The sequence below is a fragment of the Athene noctua genome, chromosome 7 (genome assembly GCF_965140245.1).
Source record: "Athene noctua chromosome 7, bAthNoc1.hap1.1, whole genome shotgun sequence".
Classification (NCBI taxonomy): Eukaryota; Metazoa; Chordata; class Aves; order Strigiformes; family Strigidae; genus Athene; species Athene noctua.
The window spans coordinates 34,043,841-34,064,392 of record NC_134043.1 but is presented as its reverse complement, the minus strand read 5'-3'; the positions used below and the strand labels follow the sequence as shown (position 1 = coordinate 34,064,392).

Genomic DNA, 20,552 nt, shown 5'->3' with positions numbered 1-20,552 from the left:
TGTCTGTTGCTATAAGGAAAGATGCTTTGGAGAGCCTTCTCCCTTGTCTTCAACTTTTCCACTGGACAACAGGGAAAAGATTCCCCAAAATTAGGCTGAAATTTGATTCAAGGTTTTATGCTCATCTGAAATAGCACCAATCAATGTGTTTGTATAGCGCTACCAAACTCCACTGACAAAGGAATTCAGTTCAGCCTCACTAATCTAAACATCACCAACCTTGTGAAAAGGATTCTTGCCTCTGGTAATATTTCATGTAGACCAAATTGCTCCTGGAACAACACCTCCAGGGCACCTTTCATGGCACTAGAAGATCCTTCTGACGATTCAAGATTTATTGTCTTCCCTGAGGAGTAAACCTTGGATCTTGTCACACCTGGAAAAGTGAACGTTAGAATGGAAGAATGGGTGGAACTCAAGTGGTGCTTGTAATTTTACTCAAGAAAAATTTTATTGTGAATCCTGAAGTATATGGAATTTTTTAGGGGACACAGGCATAAATGAAGTATGGTCCACCCAAGAATATAGATGTTCAAAGGCGACAGCGACTAATGGTACCAAGTGTACTTGGGTCCCCTGGTGGCCATCACTAATGCAACTTGAACTCCAAACCCCATTTGAACTTGACTACCACACAGAATTTAAACCTTCATGGTGTATCAAAAATTCCCCAAAAATCCAACCTCAGCCAGTGGGTCTGGTAATGGCAGTAGAGCAAGGAAGATTTTTTAAAGGATACCAGAACACAGTGTGCTTCCTTTTCTTAAGTGTATAACCCAATTAGATTGCACCAATGGTGCAGGTAACCCATTAGAAACTTGGTTTGTTTGAGAAATAAGAATCCTCATTAGTGATGTGCATGCTTGCTGGGGATACCCCACGCCTGATTTAGACACCAGTTTGTATAACACTAATGATAAGGCTACATGTCAGAACACCCAGTACCTGGCCCCTTATGGTACCCTTGGGGGTTGTTCAAATAGCAAAATGTATTCCCATATAAATATCCAAAGACATGCTGGTCTGAACGTGGAACTGGCATTCTAACTTGTCCGCACAAGGTGTTTAATTACTCAACAGCCCCACAGGATCAAAGGCACCGGGCTGGTCCTAAAGCGCAACCCAAGTGGGCAATACTTGGGAGTTGCAATACCTGATTATTATACCTTGGGAACGAATGCATCCCTGATGTTAGAAAAATATATTTACCCCATATATCACCCTCAAAAGACACCAATTTGTCCTGGAAAATATAACTTAGCAAATGCATGTTTTGTCCAACTGGACACACTGCATTTGAAGAACTTAACACCCAGGTACAAATAGTGTCAAAAATGATCCTTCAGAACTGATTAGCATTGGACACGTGGTTGTTGAATGAAGATGGGGTATGTGGGATATTGAATCTAACTGACAGAGAATGTTGTATAACTACTGATAATGACCCCACTTCAACTGAAGAAGCCCAAGCCAACAAGAGAAGTTGCAGACAAAACCATAGAACTTTTCGAAGTGATGCAACCAGGAGACCAGTCTGACAGAGGGTCGTGGCTGACCTCTCCCCTAAAGTCCTTGGGACTCACAGGGTGGGGAAATTGGCTTGTTAACATTAGACTTAGGTTGTTATGTAGATTCTTGTTCTTAATGATAGGCCTTGCAATTATGCAATGTATGATTACCCACTTGCTCTCCTCTACTTCTTCTCTCTTCTCTCCTACTGTCCGGTATGTGAAGATTATTACTGTGGAAGAAGATCTCCATAATAATTCAGTTCAGCTGAATGTCTGAGCCACAGGGTGGTGTGACAGCCCAGCAAAATCACAGTTAATGCCTCAAACATCCAATAAAGAATTCTGGTAAAGGAGATGGGCTCTGTGGAAACACTAGGGTTGCACAAACAACAACAGGGAGATAAGGTGAGAAGAGAGAGTCCTACGGAGTCGAGACCACACTTTTCTGAGGCTGAAATTCCCTACCTTGAGTGACTCCATAAGGAGCCAACAGAGAAGCTCATTTCATGACGCCTGTGCCAAGAAGAATGGTCAAACAACTGCCATTCCTGCAGGGAGGGGGGAATAACTTCCTGATGACCCCCAAACCCAGTGACCCATTTCCAGAAGACTCTGAAGGTACAAACTACATATGCACAAAAGCCAAGAGGATTCTATAAGCACAGACTGTGCATGACCTAATTAGCCTAATGAGTGCAAGTGCCCGACTGGAGGAGGGGCAAGGAATTCTAAAAGGACACAAACTTTAGCCCCAAGCAGCACACCCCTCTGGCTGTGGACATCGAGACTGACTGGACCAACACTGGACACAGGACTGGGGAAATCCTTCTCTTACGTTGGTCTCTTTTCCCCTCTAGATCTCTTTCTCTCTCTCCCTCCTTTTCTCTCCCATTCTCTATCCTTATATCCCTGCATGACTTACAGCTTATTAGTGTATTTTACAGGATCTACCACTTGTCAGCATATGGTTAGCAGAGGTTGCAAGGTTTACTGACAAATTTTCATGACAATACTTCTTGTGAGCAAATAAAAGGTTGAGTTTTGTTAACTGAAGAATCCTCGGTGTCATTTCACCTTAATCTTGACCTGGGAAGCGGTGAACCTGAGTTGTTGTCCAGAGAAATTGGGATGTGACACCTCCCCATCCCATCAGGATTGTATATAGACATTGTATGTTTGGGTTTTGATATAGAACCTTAACCAAGCTCTAAGGGAAATATATATATAAATAAAGCTTTTTTTAGGATTATTTATAATCAAACTGCCAAAGCCAAAACATTGGAACTTATTTCATCAGGGAAACAGCTTCAGAGCCACAGAAGGATATTCTATACACTATATGAAGCACATTAAGGATGCATCTACTCTTCTGTTAGCCAAAGTTGAAACAATCACTTTGACAAGATGAACATTAAAAATAAAGAATATTCTGATGGCCTTTTCCTTTTTCTATAAGTATCTTAGTTACATTTCATGCATTCATGACTTTTGGTAAATTTAACTCTAAGATGAGTCATAAATAGTATTTATATTGCATTATAGACCAAATTTTGTGATCTGTTCTCTCATGCTCATAAAACCCCCAACTTTTAAAGCCTGTTTAACCCCTCTGCAATGCACAACCTAGACAAAAGCAGCTCAGGCTCGCAAAATGTAGGCACATAAACCTCTGATGATCTTCCATTTCTTGAAACATAAAATAAAAAGCAACAGTATCAAACTCTCCTGCTAATGGAAACTATTTCAAAGGCGTAATTCGTCTAGACTTGCATACTTTTTCATTATGGGTCAAACTCTAACTTATAAATATGCCGGGATTCAAGGCTATGTTGTGGAGCCCAAGTGGCCCAACAGCATGCAGAAGAGAAGATTTTAACTGACTATGAAGCCAAACAAGACACTGGGATCAGTAGTAGCAGCAGCTTTGAACGCTACCAGAACCAGTCCTTTTCTGCTGGATGTGCCACTTCATAGCAGATGTCAGTCTTCAATGTTCACAGTTCATAGAGCAGATTAAAACAAAGCAAGATGGGCAACATCTTAAGACAGTGGGGAGCATGAACTGCAGCAGGCATGGAGCTTGTACACTTCCCCCTTCTGCCACTGCTATGTGGAACGGCAACCTTTTGCACATGGATTCTACATACAGGGAGGGCAGTAATGCTATAGAGCTCTGCTGATAAATCCAACAGAGCTTATCTGCTGGTGTCATGGGACTAACTGATGAAACACTTAACATTATACAAAGAAGTATAACAGATCCATAGAAAAGTTCACATATAAAATACTGTACAGATGGTCACAATGACTAGGAACACAGCTTAGGAATGGCTTTAACTAGTCTACCAATGCATAGCAACAAGTATGAAAAAATTAAAACATGTGCCTACATTTCTTACTGTGCATTCCCAGAGGTGTGTCCAAGAATGACAGGCTAATTAAATGTGGGCCCTCCCCATACTGCTAGTAAAATTAGGAACTGGAAAATTTTAATAGTAGCACTTCCCTGTTTTCAATTCACGCTGAATATCAATTGCCCAGTTGAAGTTTAGTAACCCAGTTGATATATTTTTTTAAAATGTAACCTTTTCTTGATACTAGAAAACATTATTTCCCTTGCAAACCCAACACTGCAGAATTACAGAAGCAGCCAAGAGGTCAATAACCAGCAGGGAGAGCAACACAAAGCACACTGTGTTTTAATTTATAGGAATAAGCGGCCTCTCCTCTCTTTTCTTCCAGATATTGGTTTTGCTATCTCTTTTCATGATAGATGGTCTATCCCTTCTTTTAGCAGAAGGGATACCAGATTCATGACTTCCTGATACAGTTTTTCTTCTTAGACCTTCATCATGCTGTTCTGTGACTTGCCCATTCCCTCCATCCAGAATGTGCCTCACAGCCTGGTCCTCTGGAGTGCAAACAGTGGTCCCACTTTCACTGCTGCTCAGATCCAGATCTTCCAAGTAAAGGATCTTAGAATGCGGCATATTTTTGATGAAAGTTTTCTCTCTCTCCAGTTTCCTACTAGGATGATGCTCATTCATGTCCACACCAGAATCCAGACTGGTATCATTACTCTCTGTTTTTCTGCCCTTTTTCAGATCTATGAAAGAATGCCTCACTTGAGCAATTGGCTTTCCATCCAGGGACACAAACCATGCTCGAGGATGGGGAGATGGTTTTCCTTTAGAGAGTTCCAATAATGTTTGTTCTGAAATACCTTGAAGTTCAGATGAAAACGGAGTCATTACAACTGCTTCATTCAATGTCCCAGGAACAGAGACAGATTCCAGTAAGCTATTAGTGTACCGGCTCCAGTTTGATGCTTGAGAAGGTAAACCCTCTTCGCTAGCTAGTGTATTGTTTTCATCTCTGCAGACAGAAGGCTGTGGATGAGAGTGCACTGGCATTTTTGGTAAGGTCTGCATGTAACCGTCACGATTCATGGGTTCCATCATGGGGCTATATATTAACTGCCCTTTTCTTGGCAAAGTTGCTGATTTAGCAGGATGCAACTGTTCTGGGGAGTGGAAAAGTTCAGAGGTTTGAAGAATAGCTATAGGTTGATTGTAAATATGCATTAAGTGTTCTGGGATATGGGAAAGCCCATACATCTCTTCTTTCAGTGAAAGGTATCTGTTTTGGTCTTGAATGTCCCTAGGAGCTTGGGAAAGAGTACTGTTACTATGCTTCGGCTGCTGTAAATGCCGAACTCCAGGAGCAGGCTCTAATGAATGGGCTGAATTTCTTGCCTGACAGGATGACTGATAAGAAGCATCCTCTGTGTAGATTTTAAAATTGTCTCGTGATTTTCCATCTTCTGTGTCTACAGACATCCTTCTTTGAGGGCTGTATGAAGAAATCTTCGGTGTGTATAACTGTGACTTATCCTCCAGCTTTAAAGACCCTTTGACAGCATTGATGTGATTCATGTGAGTTGTTGATGTTGTCTGGTCTTTTTTAATGACCTCCAGCTTAGTTGTATTTTTTTCCTTCTTTTGTGTCCGACCACATTTATCCCTATGCAAAAGAGATGCAAGGTGACTGTAGAGCATACTAAGAAATACTAGACAGTTGACTACCAGAGCTGAAGGTTAGAGTCTGGTTAAGAAGTTATACTGTAATGTGGCATCACAAACTTAAAATTAAGTTCTGTAATAACTAATTTTTGAAAAAATATTAGGCTACACATTAGAGTTCAACTAAGGAAACAAGTCTCAATGTCAAAAGACTATTTTATCAACCTTAAATTCCATTCATGCTGAGCTTATTAGAGCATCTCTTTTTGCTTACCTGCAGTAACAGAGAAGAACAGCAAAAAATCCAATGATAATGACAACAGTACCTCCCAGTATGGCCGTAAGGAACACTGTGTGATAGGCTGTTATGTCCTTGGAAACCGCACTAATAATGGATTCTAGATTGTCAAACAAAACCAGACAAGAATTAGTTCTCAAGCAGAATTATTTGGTTTTGATATGCAGATCTGTAGCTAACAAATGAAACTGTACTTTTCCAGTGATTTTGTGTTCCTATGGCACTACGTTCATCCTTCCCTTCTCACCTTGCTATTTCAGCAAACTAGAAAATATACAAACAGTGGTTACAATATAATGTATCTTCAAAGGTTCACCTCAAGTACTAAAGCCTTACCATGACATCTGTTCACTTCCAGTCAAATTACACTTACATTAGTTGTCCAAACTGACCTAGAAACACGGTCTACATTTTCTATTTAGTGCTTCTGTCAGAAAGTGATATCTGTTTTTAAATACTGACATATTTTTCCTGTAAAAATCCCTTTGCATGTATTTGCAAGACATGCAAGAAGTCTACATAAAACAGAATCCACTGGGACCGTTTCACCCAACAATAATTTTCTTGTTTTATTTCCTCCTGGCATACATAATCCTCAAAAGTAAGGGATACAGTCCTGCTGATTTTTAGATCTCCACAGTCACAGTTCCCTTGCAGGCTTCTTCCAAAAGATGATGATAGTATAAACATCTAAGTTCAAATACAGTCTGGACTTTTTCCCCTATAGCATTTGAAGTTCTAGGAAATAGTAATATGCACCAAGGCACACTATCAGGATTCAAATAAAAGTTATCCAACTGTTGAAATTGCATGTCGTTTTTCCCTTTCTTTTGTTAAATAAAGCAATCAAACTGAGAGCCTTACGACACATTGGTACTTGAGTTACTCAGTAATCTCTTTGCCGGTTATTGCAATACCTTTTGTTCCAGGCAGTGGAGCTGCTATCCAGTAGCCTAAGTGTTGAGCAGTGTATGTCCATACTAACTGACCATCTGCTTCCTTCACCATTCCCAGCCCACGGCTTACCCAAGCACCTGGGAAAAAAAAAAAAGAAAGAAAAAAAGGACAAAATATTGCACATGCCATGCAGGATTCTTCTACAGCCAAACCATTAGTAATTAATCTTAAGCTATTATGAAAAATACACAAGGTCACAAGAAAAACAAAATTCTGACCTATACACTATTTATTACACAGATTTAGCTAAACATGCAAACTTTCTCTCTTGACAATTTCATTGCAAATATCCCTGTGTGGACATTTACTTTGAAACAAAGCAACACCATTGCTTACTGGAATTATTGTAATTCATTTTTCTATTAGCAAATGTCTTCCATAGATACAGACACAAATCATTTGGAAAATCTTATTATATGAGCTTAAGTACGTATGAAGGTCAAGACTACATAAAAAATAAATCAAGGAGCAGGTAATTTAAGGATATGAATACAAGTTTAACATTAGCTAGCAGCACTAGGTAGGGAAGCATTTTAATCTAATAAACTACAATAGGATAAACAATGTTTGTCTTAAATGTTTCTCTCCTCCTCCTTGCCCCATGGCACTAACAGTTCAGTTAGCCCAAGGAAGGTCTATTGTTAGCACGCAGATTCCACACCATCTGTTTGGCAATGCAAAGGACAGGTATTACGGTATGCCAACTTCTACAATTAATAAAGCATGCAGTAGAAGAGACAGGATTATATTTAATGCGCTTGAACACATTTATTGTGGGCCAACTGTGAAATTCTAAGGAAAGAAAACAGTTTCATATAAACAACCTCACATTTTCAAACTGCAAATACTGAAAAGAAGAGAGAACCATCAGTTTTTTTAAAACAATAAACCAAAGCATGCAAAAATATAATTAATTTAAGTCCTATAATTTCAATTTTTCTCCAGAACCCTTCTTTCAGCAAAGCAAAAGGAAATATCTGCCAGACAGGAGGTAAAGATGAGAACTGACACATGCCACATGCATGTGCAGATGCACACAAAACATCATTTGGCAGTACAACTTGCAGCCTTCTGGTATGTGTGACGGCTGGCAGAGGGGAACAGCAGCAGCAGCCACCCAGAGCCCTGAACGAGGTGGTTTCTCAGTTTCCTAGAAAACCTCTTGTCCAGACTCAGGAGCAAGAACAGCTGGAAGAGTCTTCTATCCCTAACTCTCATATGAAGGCAACAACAGATACTCAAATTCTATCCTGGCACCTCTAAGGCAAATGTCACTATACTGCAAAACTACTCTTTTACAAGTGTTACAGGGGGGCTATGTACAGGCTATGTACAAACCCAACACAAAACACCAGATATAAAAGGAAAAAAAAATGTCTAGGTCTCCAGAAGTTTTTCCTTAACTGAACAAATCTATAAGAAGCCATATAATCTTTGCTGCCCTCTTCAGTAAATATCTACCACCCAATATAGTCCACAGAAAATAGTACACATCAAGAAAAACATTAAAATGTCACTTATGAGTAAGCACATACTCTCTATGATTTACTGCCATTCAAACAGATTTACTGCCATTCGAACAGAAGGATATCATTCTCAATTTAACGTTGCAATGCAAGTTTGGTGTTTTTTTTTGTAATTGTATTAAAATCCGCAAAGTACTTTTGGTACTAATGAGGCAAAATATTTAGTTAGAAGGAAGCCACATTCAATATATGTCAACAAATTCTGCATTTACAGCAGCTGGAATATAATTCCAAAAGCTCATTTTCCAGGAACAGTCTCAATACTTTTGAGTAACCCCAGGGAACAATGCACAAACAGAAATGTGCAAGCAGTTTCTATCTTTTTTTCTGGTGCATATGGATCCACCTACACAAGGTCAAACAGAGACCTCTTTTCTTACCACTATCAATACTGACATGGAAGCTCTGATTACCATTATGACACACTACCCCAAGACTTCTGAGGTTAAAGTGTGTGCAGATATCTTGCTGAGGAGATCCTGCATGCAACATCTTGGATTCCAGAGCCTCGTTATTCAGTGCAGTGGTAGCAATCCATTCAGCTCAGGTGGGGGCCTACTGCTACTTACGGATGCTCTCAAATGCTTGCTGGAGGAGCTGAGGTGCTCAGCTGTCCTCAGTCACCAGAATCTTGACTACAGTTACCTTAGAAAAAAGTCTTTTTGACCATGTCAGATCAGAGGTAAAAATGAAAGAAACAAATTTAAGAATAAACATCCAGAACAGCGAATACAGTTGCAAATTTTCACTGTAGAGAAGAGACAAGGAAGTAGAAGAAAAAGCAGAAGAGTTATGCCCCAAAAGTCTCTCTCTTTGTCCCCTCTCCTCAGCAAGCAGCCATGAACACCACCCCTCAGTGAGCACCCATTACAGTCAATCTACCTTCACAGAACCTCTATCAGAGTACATCCAATCTGAGAGAAAAAACCCCAACATTTAATTGTTTTTATTGGGTCAGCATGCCATGCTCCATGCTCCTTGACTACAATTAGACATGAATGGTAACAAAAGGTTTAGAATGTCTAATTTCCAGCCTCCTCCTCCCATGCATACTATAAGAATAATGTTGTTTCCTTTGATAACTCTTATTTCCCCTTCATTTAACTTTCTGAATTGCTTTTGTTAACTAAAGTAATATCTATTCCAGTTTTAGTATCAAAGGATCTTTAGAGCTATACTCTAGGAAACAAAGCATCCAAATCTTCAATTCTGATTTGTATTAAGAAAGCATTTACAAGATTTCCAGGCTTAAAATTTAACATCACTTAAAATGTACGATCCCTGAATACTTAGCCTCCCATGAAAATAAAAATCTATTATGTTAAAAATTTGTTCAGTAGGAATGCTAATGAATTTTACCAAAGCTTTTTGAACTAATGAAAGCAGGAAAGTTCCTTTGAACAATTCAAGCTACTCAACCAAAAAAACAATACAGAACCCCTAATAAAAATCTGTGACTATTTACCACCACCTCATATAATAGTGCCATCACTGCTCTATGACATACAGTATCATGTGCCCAAAACTATACACATGTGCTAAAAGGCAGAGTAACAAATAACTTATGCCACTTACCAGTTTTCATATCAAATGTCCATGCAGGTATAGCATCTCCTGGTTTTACAGTACTTGTGGGAAGAGGAAGTGTAATCTGAATGGGACCATTTACTTTCAGTTCTTTCCCAGTCAAAAGAACATTTACGCATATTGCAGCAAGAGGAGCTAATTCCATGCTTTTGAAACCTGAATGAGAAATATCTTGTCTGTAATTCTCCATTTACAGTGTATTTGAAAAAATAGTTTAGAATTAAAAATCTATCCTAACTAAAGGCAAGTCCTCACTTACACCTAGCTACACAGTCAGCTGTCGTCAACTTGGTCATATAAAAATCCACATTCCTTCTCTTCTGGACTTTTAAAATCTTGTGATTAAAATAAAAACCAGTCATATCTATACCAAATTTGTAAAAAAGAAACAGACTTTTGACATACAGGTTCAATGCTGACCACAGAACCAATGAGTATGCAAAACTTGGCTTGGGGGTGGGGAAGGAGGATTTTTCCCCTCAGATAATTTGATTACAAGAGCTAACCCATGTGAAATAGGATAAGAATTTTGGTATAACTGCAACATACATAACACTGAAGACATATGCCAATATATGACTGCTGTATTTCTCCTTAGTTAAGCAGTCCTCAAACTTTCCTGTAAGGATTAACTTTCTAATTAGGCAGTTAAATATTTAAATCATGAGGCCTGTCAAGGCATTCAAAGGAAATGTTGCATATACAAAGCTTTACAATGCAGCCTGAAAGTTTGTTTCCTTCACTTTCCTTACACTAACTTGGAAATACTTCAGAATGCACACTATGACAGGATGGTGAAAGAAGCTGAAACAGAATTAGTAAGTACCAGAATAATGTTAAACCTATGCAAGCTGTTAGAAGCTGGTTGTGAAAAAGCTCCTGGTATGTCAGATACCAATTATCTTCCACCTGCCCTAAAAGGAAGCCTATTGCTTTAGGAGTATATGAATAATTTAGAACACATGCCAGACAGATTGAAAGGAAAACCTGAAGGGGAGAAACACTGCTTATTCTCCTATGCTTTACATTTAAAGAGGTGAAATATAGATAAGAAAGCCTTTAAAATATGTAAGTCAAGATAGCAATACATATGATGATTTTAATTCAGTGAAAATTAAAGAAGAGAGCATGACAAATTCAAATAAGCCATGTAGTGGCCTCCTCATGCACTGCAATGAATTTAAGAGCCTCATGGCTTCAGGTCTACTGGGAATAGAAAGAAAAGAACAAAAGAAGGATGGAACTGCACACAGTACAATCTACCAGAGATTACATTATTTATGAAAATAAAAAAAATCTTATAGAATGACAAACACTAGAAGATCCAACTGCATATGAGCAGTTATAATGACTCATGAAACCACTTATCACTTCATCCAGTGAAACAGATATACAGAAAACATTACAGGTATGCTCTGTATTCATAGCGACTACTTGGTTTCAAACAAGCCTGTGCAGATTAACTGTCTGCACTCCAAACCAGAGCTTCCATACAATCTTTACACTAGGTGTAAAGCTCCTTAAGGCAGCCATTCTAGTGAAAATACAGAAAAACCCACAGCAGAAGACAACTGCTGCAGTTTCACTGATTTCTTTAGGTTCACCTAGTTTACACTCTGGCCATAACTTTTAAACTGTTTACTAAATCAGTTCCACAGTCTCATGAAATCCTTAACATATACATACACACAGAGATATATATATATGTAAAGCAGACTCTGAAGGAGTATTTCAGCGTAGTAAGATATGTTTTCAGACTGCATGAAACGAGATAAAGAGTGACATATCTTACTTACCTGACATGTTTACAAGCCTACTACTATAGAACAAAGCTCTGTAACGCAATGCAAGCAGGTTAAGGCCCTTCTAATTTAAGTGTATGTTTTTCTGAAACACCATGCAGTCATATGCATTACCATTTGAAGATTGCTTTTCAGAAAAATTCTTAAACATGTATTTACGTACCTGATTTATTTAGAAGAATTCCTGTTGTATAGAGAAAGCTGTCCACTTTCAAAAACTGCTCTGGCACTGTCAGGTAGGCTGTAACATTTGTAATATGGTGATTTGTTGGAAGCTTTATTAAAAATTTTGGAAACTGAACACTTGGTTGAGATTTGGCATCTGTAAAAGAGGAGTATTTTGTCTTAGGAATGGTAAAACACAGAAACAATGTTTTTATTGCTGTTCAGAAAAAACATTTAGCATAACCACCTGTTTTCACCCATTTTCCCCCTTGTTTGTGTATTTCTAGTCTAGCACTTGTCACAGCCACACATACAGCTACACAATTAACTGAAAATCTGGCTTTGAGTAGATAGGTCTTATATGAGAATATGAACATGGTTAATTTTTGTTTTTTGCACGTGTACAGATGGTTATCACAAAGTGGTAAGAATATGGTCTGCATACACTGAACTTACCAGACAGTTTTCCAGTAATTAAGACAATATCTTCAAAGAGCCATATATTAGCTTGACGTTGTGGGAATAATGAAAGTGTCACAGACGAGTATACTGTGGAAAGTAATAATACCTGTTATACTGTGGAACTGAGAAAAATCCTGTAAGATCTGTGATTCTGAAGGAACAGTGAATAGATCAGTTAGAAAAAGAGAGTATATGAAGACTGGATAAATAAATTACTCCTGTTGTCCAGCACAGGAATTTTAGTGGTTAGGCAGGAAGACCTCTGTTGTAAGTTTGCTACATCTTATGGCTTCTATGGATAAACAAGTGGTTAGAATTCTTAAGAGTCCATCTCTTTTTTAAAAAAAACACATAACTTTTTTAAAGCATGCAATAGTTAAACTGGAAAACTACTGAGGAAAGACAGCTGAAAACTGTAGCAATAGGTTATTCCGTTATACAGGACTCAGAGCACTGGCATTCCAGGAATCACCAAGATACAATTTTCATCACAACTCACTACCAGCCCTTTGCTAAATCTAGGTAAACAACTTTGCAGAATATAGTCATGGTATCACAATATAACCTATTTAAAAAGAGATATTTTCTGTTTTACAATATTAAGAATTTTGACAAATCTAACAGATCATTCACCCTTGCATCTGCAATGACAGGCACCACCTGCCTTGACTGACTTCATTCAGTTATTGTCAGTTGACAGTAACTACCCAGACTGCTGAGGCAGACAGAAATTTAATTACTGACAGATACAGTTTAATAATAGGACTGTAAGATGCTTACGTACTTGGCATCCTCCCAGTCTTCCAAGGCAAAGGTGTTAACATGTAGCCATCCTTGTACGATACGATAGTTAAACTTAATCCTAATTTGTAGGGGACTTTTATTAATACTGCTCCGTTGCTTCCAGTAAGAGTAGAATTTGTCTTTGTGTAGTTAACAAACACTTCTACAACCGCTTGTTGCAGGTACTGATGACTGATGATGTCATTTACTTGAACTTTCAGGGTAAAAACAGATCCTATTAACAGAAATATAAAACAGGAGGTCATACATCATAACTAAGGACCATAACTTAAATATGTAAAGTAGTCCTAGAGTTTATGTCTTAATTATTCATCCACTTTATGGTGGGTCCCCATGTCAACTGAGAGTAAGCTCTGGCCATAGGGAGGGGTAATCACACAACTATATACCACAGAGAAGGCGAAGCAAAAAACCTTGAGATGGGGTGCAAAGATGCCAAAAAGTATTTCCTTTTTGTAATAGTTTATCAGCAGTGTTTATCAACTAGTATAATACCTAACCAGTTAAAAAAAAACAATAAACAAAACCAAAATTACAAAACAAATCTTCCCCTTTTCCTTCAAGCTTAAACATCCATGACAATGTAAGGTTCAGTGTGCCTTGCAAGTGCTCTCCAGTATCACACTGATAATACTGATGGTCTTGTTATACAAGTGCAACCCTTGGCTTGGGACACATATTTAAAGATGAACCTTGAGTTTCCAAAACCAGTGAACCTAATGTCTACAGACTGTGGGATAAACACATTTATTTTTGTATGTGTAAAACTATTATAAAGTAACTAAATGCATCCAGACACTTTGACTGTTTTAATCTATCATCTCCCACCACATCTATACTTCTGGTCTAGTTTTCATATTTCTGTATTGCAACTTCTAAATAGCATTTGTCTACTGATAATTTGAGGATCTGACATTCCTTTACAATACCTAGCAGAGATCATGATTACAGTGACTGAGCAATATGCTGAAAATAGTAAGTCCACTTGAACAGTCTTGAGATGCTCTGAATAACATCCAATTTCTCTCCCACCTTGATTGTATAAAAACTATTAGGGAGTCTTTTCATAGACAGCAGGTACATGAAAATGGACAGAATTCCATGTTATTTCTTTCCAGTATGAAATTAAGTTATTATCATAAATTAAAGTCTCAGGACCACTCTTAAAAGTATTTAAAATAAGATCAAATTTCCTAGTATTTTGGTTACAGATACACCATTACATTACTTTATACCCAAATATTTTCAAATACATTAGTTATGAATATGCATTTCTATTTAGGTCAAATGTCAGGCTAAGTTTGTTTGAAATTTATCTACATAAAATCATAGTTCAATTTTATTATGTTATCTCCTCTATAATTGAGATTGACATTGCACCAAGGGATTACTACCATTGACCTTGATTTAAATGAAAAGGCCTTGAGAAGCCAAGTGCAATCCATCAAGAAAAATAGTACTTAGTGAAGACATCCAGGTTAGGCCTCTCTGAAATAAGTACTTTTTTAGATCTACTGTATGCATGGAACATACCATATATTCAAGACAAAAAAGGACCAGTACACACCAAAAGCTACACTGGCCTCAAATTTATTGCTATTATTTACATATACAACAAAAACTTACTAGCTGTGCCAGTTTGATTCTCTACAGCATTACAGAAAAAAGTCTACATCTCCGTGTGCAAACTCATACTACTTTCAAAAAAAGAGATCCCAGTAATACTCAAACGGATTTGACTAAATTAATCAGAAAATGCACAATAGACTTAGAACAATCTGTCCTTTTTCCTTATGCATGATTATTTCATAAAAAAAAAAAATGCTTTCAAATCGCTATTGCTAGAGGGGTTTTAAACCACATAATGATTTAAAAAAAAAAAAAAAAAAGTCATGTAAACAAGGTATGGCTACTAAATAGATCTTCCAGGCATTGATCTAAATACATATATACTACCATAATTACAGTGGTTTCCAAAACCTGGAAGACAAGTCATTTGCCCTTGGCCAATGACTATTTAAAAGGCTACTAAATAGGGAAAGCAGACTGTGTACAATATTCTGATCCTGTACTCCTGCCTTCCAAGTGATGATCTCATGAAACGGTATTTCAAACATAAAAAATTCAGTAGCAAAAAATTCAAGCTCGTGCCAGTAGGAACCAATACAAGAAATGTTTGGTATAAACTAGTATTTTAACAGCTGGAATCAAGTCAGGAGAAAAAGGGCCTGGTATTAACAGCTGAAACAAGTAATAAAAAAATTAAAACCTAGAATGTACTCAGAAATACACTTTCTTTCAATAATTTCACACATAATGTGTATTTTCCCATTTCCTGCTAACACAAAAAAGTGTAATGAAAACACAGGGGTGGGGAAATCACCACATTCCTCCTCCAGCTGTTAGTAAATTCAAAGGTTATTTTGTGCAAAAATATTTCTTCCTCTCATCTCCTTCAGTTACAGCCATATTAAACCCCACTTTTTTACAAGCTTAAAATAGACTGCAAAAATGTAAGAAACTATACTGTTTTCACTCTTTCTCATAATGAACTGACAAGTATCATTGACTGCTTTTAGCCACATTCAACTTCCATTACTTTTTTCTCCTATGGGTTCAGAAATTGCCACAGCGTTTTTCAGAACTGATTCTCTGCCTGAAACAGTGTTGTGAAGATACAGAAGTGAGGTTGTAAATGCAGACTGAAATCCTGGGAAGTTACTGAGACAAAGGTCTCCCATGTGAAAACAGAGTCATACAATGCAAGCTCTGAAAGAGTAATTACCTGCGTGTTACTGTCATATGTAAGTAGCAGTTACTCAAGTGAAAAATGCTCACTTCACACACACTAATATTAAAACAAAGATTAAAGGAGACTCCATCCCTAGCTCTCATTGGCCCTATCTTTTGTGCTAACACAAGAGTCTTCCTGACAAGAGAAAGTATGCCAAAAGGCTGGGAGCAGTTCCCTCCCTGCAAGTAATATATACAAGAAAATAATATAGATTTTCTAATATCAACCAGAATATACTCTACCACCAAGTCATTTGAAGTTTGTATGCAATGATTTTGGAGAGACATTTTTAAAAAAAAAAATAAATCTTTCCATTCCTCAACACTAACAGTGAAGAAGACATGAGCACACAAGATTACACTTCTGAATCCAACAGCTAGTGAAATGACTGTATGTAAAAAAATCCCAGTTAAAAAAGCCAGAATCCAACTGTAGCAACAATTTTCCTCCTCCACAGTCATGTTTCACTATTGTTTTATATAAAAGAGTGTACCAGAGCATCCTACAGCAGGCCAGCCATAACAGCCTAGTTAAAAATCAAAGCAGTCATACGGTCCTAAGAGCTCAGACTATGCGTGCAGTGGTGGTCCAACACGTGTGACCGATCTGTATCTTTCCAACTTGATACCCCTTGATCAAATCCCTCTTCAAACCAACGCCCTCACATGCCTCACATTCATTTAATGTGCGAATTTATCAGATATTTTAATGGCACTGAGTTATTAACAATATCATACTAGCACTCATGACATCTACTTTGCAAAGAAAATCCTGCTTTTTTCTTTTTATGGAGATCTGAAGACACAATTCCTTAAGGACACTTTTAAGTCTCAAATATAATGAGAACCGTGGTAGAATTTTTTTAGTCATAATAAAATGTACGAGAAATATTTCAGATGCAAAAAACTGAACTGCTGGTTAACTGTTTTAATAAAACCAAAGCTAATAAATTACAAAAAATAGATGAAAACTGTAGTTTTTTTCTGGTCGCTAACACAAGTGGGTCAGCTGCATCCCCATATTAAACAGATTTGACAGAACTCTTACAATTAGAAGAACGAACTCAGTCTTAGCTAATTTCATTTGTGCTGCCTCACAGGAGGGGAGTTTTGTCTCTTGGCAAGTCCACTGGAAATGCCAGCTTCTACGACATTTAAACGTTTGCTGATAAATGTTCATACAAATGCAGCAGTTATTTAGACAAAGGGAAACAAGGCCTGCTACCACGTTTATTACTTCAGAAATGTCACAGCCAGTAAAATGACACCTCATTTCTTCCAGCAACAACATCTAATGCCTGGAATTTGGCTTTACATCACTGTCCTAACTCAGAAATTATATCACAGAATTAAGCCAAACAACTGCTTGGAATTGCTAGCCAGGTACAAAACATAACAGTGAAAAAAAACCCCAACAACCATACCCAAAACCCAAAAAACCATACTGCTCTTTATCATACCCCTATGAAATTTATTCTTAATTCTTTACCTGTAGATAAGCATGTCATCCGATTACCATATTTATCTGAGATTTAATTAACATGGTCAAGGCCAGAGACTTTACAGGCACCAATATATTCCAAATGACACGTACCATTAACTGTGAGATACAGCAACGAACACACATGCGTGGGGCACTGCTCGGGAAGCATTCCTACATTTTCTGCAACCCAGTCATAAGTCCCTTTCCCTATTTATCACCTAGGTCATATGGCAAAAGAGGTTCTACACCTCAAAGGAGGCAGTTACTCTTCTCAAACACAGAGACAACTACCCAGTTAAACAATTATCTTATAGAGTGGAAGGAACAGTAACTATGATTAAATTATTCATTAGTTCCTTCCTTCAGAGGAGACTTTCCTCATCCTTGTGTAGAGGTGTTTAAACCCATGCCAGAAAAGCCACATGCTTACACGTGTTTTATGGAAACTGCCTACACTATATTACCATGCTCCCAGCTAACCAGACAGATAAAATGTGTGCTGTGCAATATGCTTGGTCTTAACTGACCGGACAATCCTTTTTCCAGCTTTTACATTCACAGAACACCGTATTTTTGGGCTTAACATAATTAGGAATATGAAAAGTGCACTGATCTGTAAAGAAGAAATCACATGTTCCAAGAACATCAGGTTTTACTACCCATGTTGTATTGCAATAGATTTCACCATGGGGGGGGGGGGGGGGGGGGGGGGGGGGAATCAATGAAATATATAATCTACACAGCCAACACACATCTGGCTTTAGTAAAAAACGGTCATACAGAAGCAATCCTCCTGCCCACAAAACCCAATCATTAGTTCTTAAAATTTCCTTAAAACTACGGTAATGTCAATGACAAACTACAAAAGCATATCTGTAAAAAGTAAAAGCCTGTTATATATTTAAAGACCATTAAAAACACACGTACATGAAGGCGAGTCGGGGCAGCAACTGTCATGGGAATGATTTAATGTTGAAGTAAGCCCTCCTCATCACAGCACAACATCAGCCTGTGGTTACCTTTTGTTCTTTATTAAGGTACAATGCTCTGACACAGTACAGATTTTTCTGCCTTGCATAGTGCATTAAAATGACATAATAGGTGACCCTTAAACTCTAGTAATTATTTTATGGCTATAGTCTGACAGTTATTGCCAGATACTAGGATAAGCACTCTGACCAGTTTTCAGTTATGCTTCTTAGGACTATCAAATAACCTACAAATTTCATTAATAACCCCTATATCCTAACGTAGTCATTTGCTAGCTATCACTGTTCTTTTATGCTTTGTTACTCGATGAAGTCATTTATAGGCCCTACATACAGACAGACACGTACATGTATAAGACATTTCTGACTCTACACAAATAATTTCACAAGGGCATGTAGCAATAGGACAGGGGGTAGCGATTTTAAACTGACAGAGGGTAGATTTAGATTAGATCTAAGGAAGAAATTCTTCCCTGCGAGGGTGGTGAGGCCCTGGCACAGGTTTCCCAGAGCAGCTGTGGCTGCCCCCTCCCTGGCAGTGTTCCAGGCCAGGCTGGACGGGGCTGTGAGCAACCTGGGCTAGTGGAAGGTGTCCCTGCCCGTGGCAGGGGGTTGGAGCTAGATGATCTTTAAGGCCCCTTCCAACCCAAACCAGTCTGTGGTTCTCATTCTATGTACTCCAAATCGGTAACAAAGTATCTCATTTAAATACTAATTAAGTGATTATAGATGTTTATATGCTATTTATATGCTGCTCCTCTGATTTAAAATAATAGCATAAAACAAATGCAGAAAATTATTTTTCCTCCCTAAAATGACAGCAGAATACGACTAAAATACAAAAACACACTGCAAATGTTTCACCCTGTGCAATTTTAACTTTGTCTATTAGTTACAAATACATTCTACACATTTTATTTCCAACACATTGTAACCGAACTAAGAAGCAAGAACCTCACACAGTTCACAGGTCTGAGGAAATTCAGCAACAAGCTGTAAAATTATTTATCTGGAAAAGAGAATATTAGATAAGAACACCACACACAAATATAATTAATCTACCTGGCTGAAAAGAAAAAAAACACTTAGAAGTTGACAACTACTTGACACATTCATTCTTGCATTTAATACAAGGTTAGAAGTTGTAGCACCCCTCTCCACAATCACTCTGGGAGTTAAAACCTTCATCTAGTTAGCAAGCAACCATGTAACTAACTATAACCATGAAGTGACCAGTAAAGAACATGGCTGCATAAGGACAGGCTCAGGTTACAGTGACAGCTAAAACTTGTCCTTGTTTAGGTTGATCTTTAAGCAAAATGGCAGCATGATTACTCTAATTTTAAAGCAAGTATAGGCTGCTCCTTGAAATGCACTTTGGAAAAAGAAGATATTGACATTTTACTGACATATATCAGGGGTGCTGTTCAACAGTGTTCAACTACATAGACTTACAGAGAACTGCTTTCAGGCAGTGCAAAGATACTGGAAAAAATATTAAATAAATTGGAGCCCAGAGCTAATCAACATTTGCCCTATCTACACATGAACAGCCAATCCTATGGAGGTAATACCACCTCATAACCAACATGGTACAGTTCCATAGCTTAGCACTCCCTTCAAATATTTTAAGGCAAAATTGAATATTAAGGTATATATTTAAAAGAACAGCTTTGGCAAAAATTTCTGCAGTGGCACAGAACACATTACTAACTTTCAGGGACAAAGCAACAAAACGGGGCCTGAGAAAGTAGGACAGCACAGTATTTCCATTGCTCTGTTTCTGGTCAACCCATTTGCACAGAAGCAAATCAACAAAATCCCTATTATGAAGGAGCTAAGGCAATATCCTGAGGGGGACACTCAGTGCCTTTTACACTGAGAAAGGCTGTTTTGCAGGAGACACTTTAACCCAACCTTGTCAAATCTAGGTGTCTCCAGCAAGCACTTGCTTCACAGTAAACAGAAACTGTAACAGATGAGAAATTAGAAAAAATTTGAAGACACTTACCTAAGTGGAGGATTTGTCACCCTGCATGCTACTCTGACGAGCTTTTGCCGGGAAAAAAATAATTCTAATTCCAAGAGCTTTTCAAACATTTTCTTTTACATTTGCTTCAAACAAAGCATTATTTCAGATACAAAGAAACACT

At 37.9% G+C, this 20,552-nt stretch overlaps 1 protein-coding gene across 1 annotated transcript in view; it reads right to left on the bottom strand.

Moving 5' to 3' along the window:
- Positions 1 to 426: 426 nt before the first annotated feature.
- The window catches only part of FAM171B (family with sequence similarity 171 member B), a 37,626-nt gene continuing 17,500 nt past the window's right edge, over positions 427 to 20,552 (bottom strand). The window contains exons 2-8 of the mRNA XM_074910551.1: positions 13,115 to 13,348; positions 12,325 to 12,417; positions 11,867 to 12,025; positions 9,890 to 10,057; positions 6,749 to 6,865; positions 5,808 to 5,931; positions 427 to 5,534 (exon numbers count right to left, since the gene is read on the bottom strand). Of these exons, the coding sequence (XP_074766652.1) occupies positions 4,211 to 5,534; positions 5,808 to 5,931; positions 6,749 to 6,865; positions 9,890 to 10,057; positions 11,867 to 12,025; positions 12,325 to 12,417; positions 13,115 to 13,348 (2,219 nt within the window). The 3' untranslated portion in view covers positions 427 to 4,210. The remainder of the gene's footprint in view (positions 5,535 to 5,807; positions 5,932 to 6,748; positions 6,866 to 9,889; positions 10,058 to 11,866; positions 12,026 to 12,324; positions 12,418 to 13,114; positions 13,349 to 20,552) is intronic.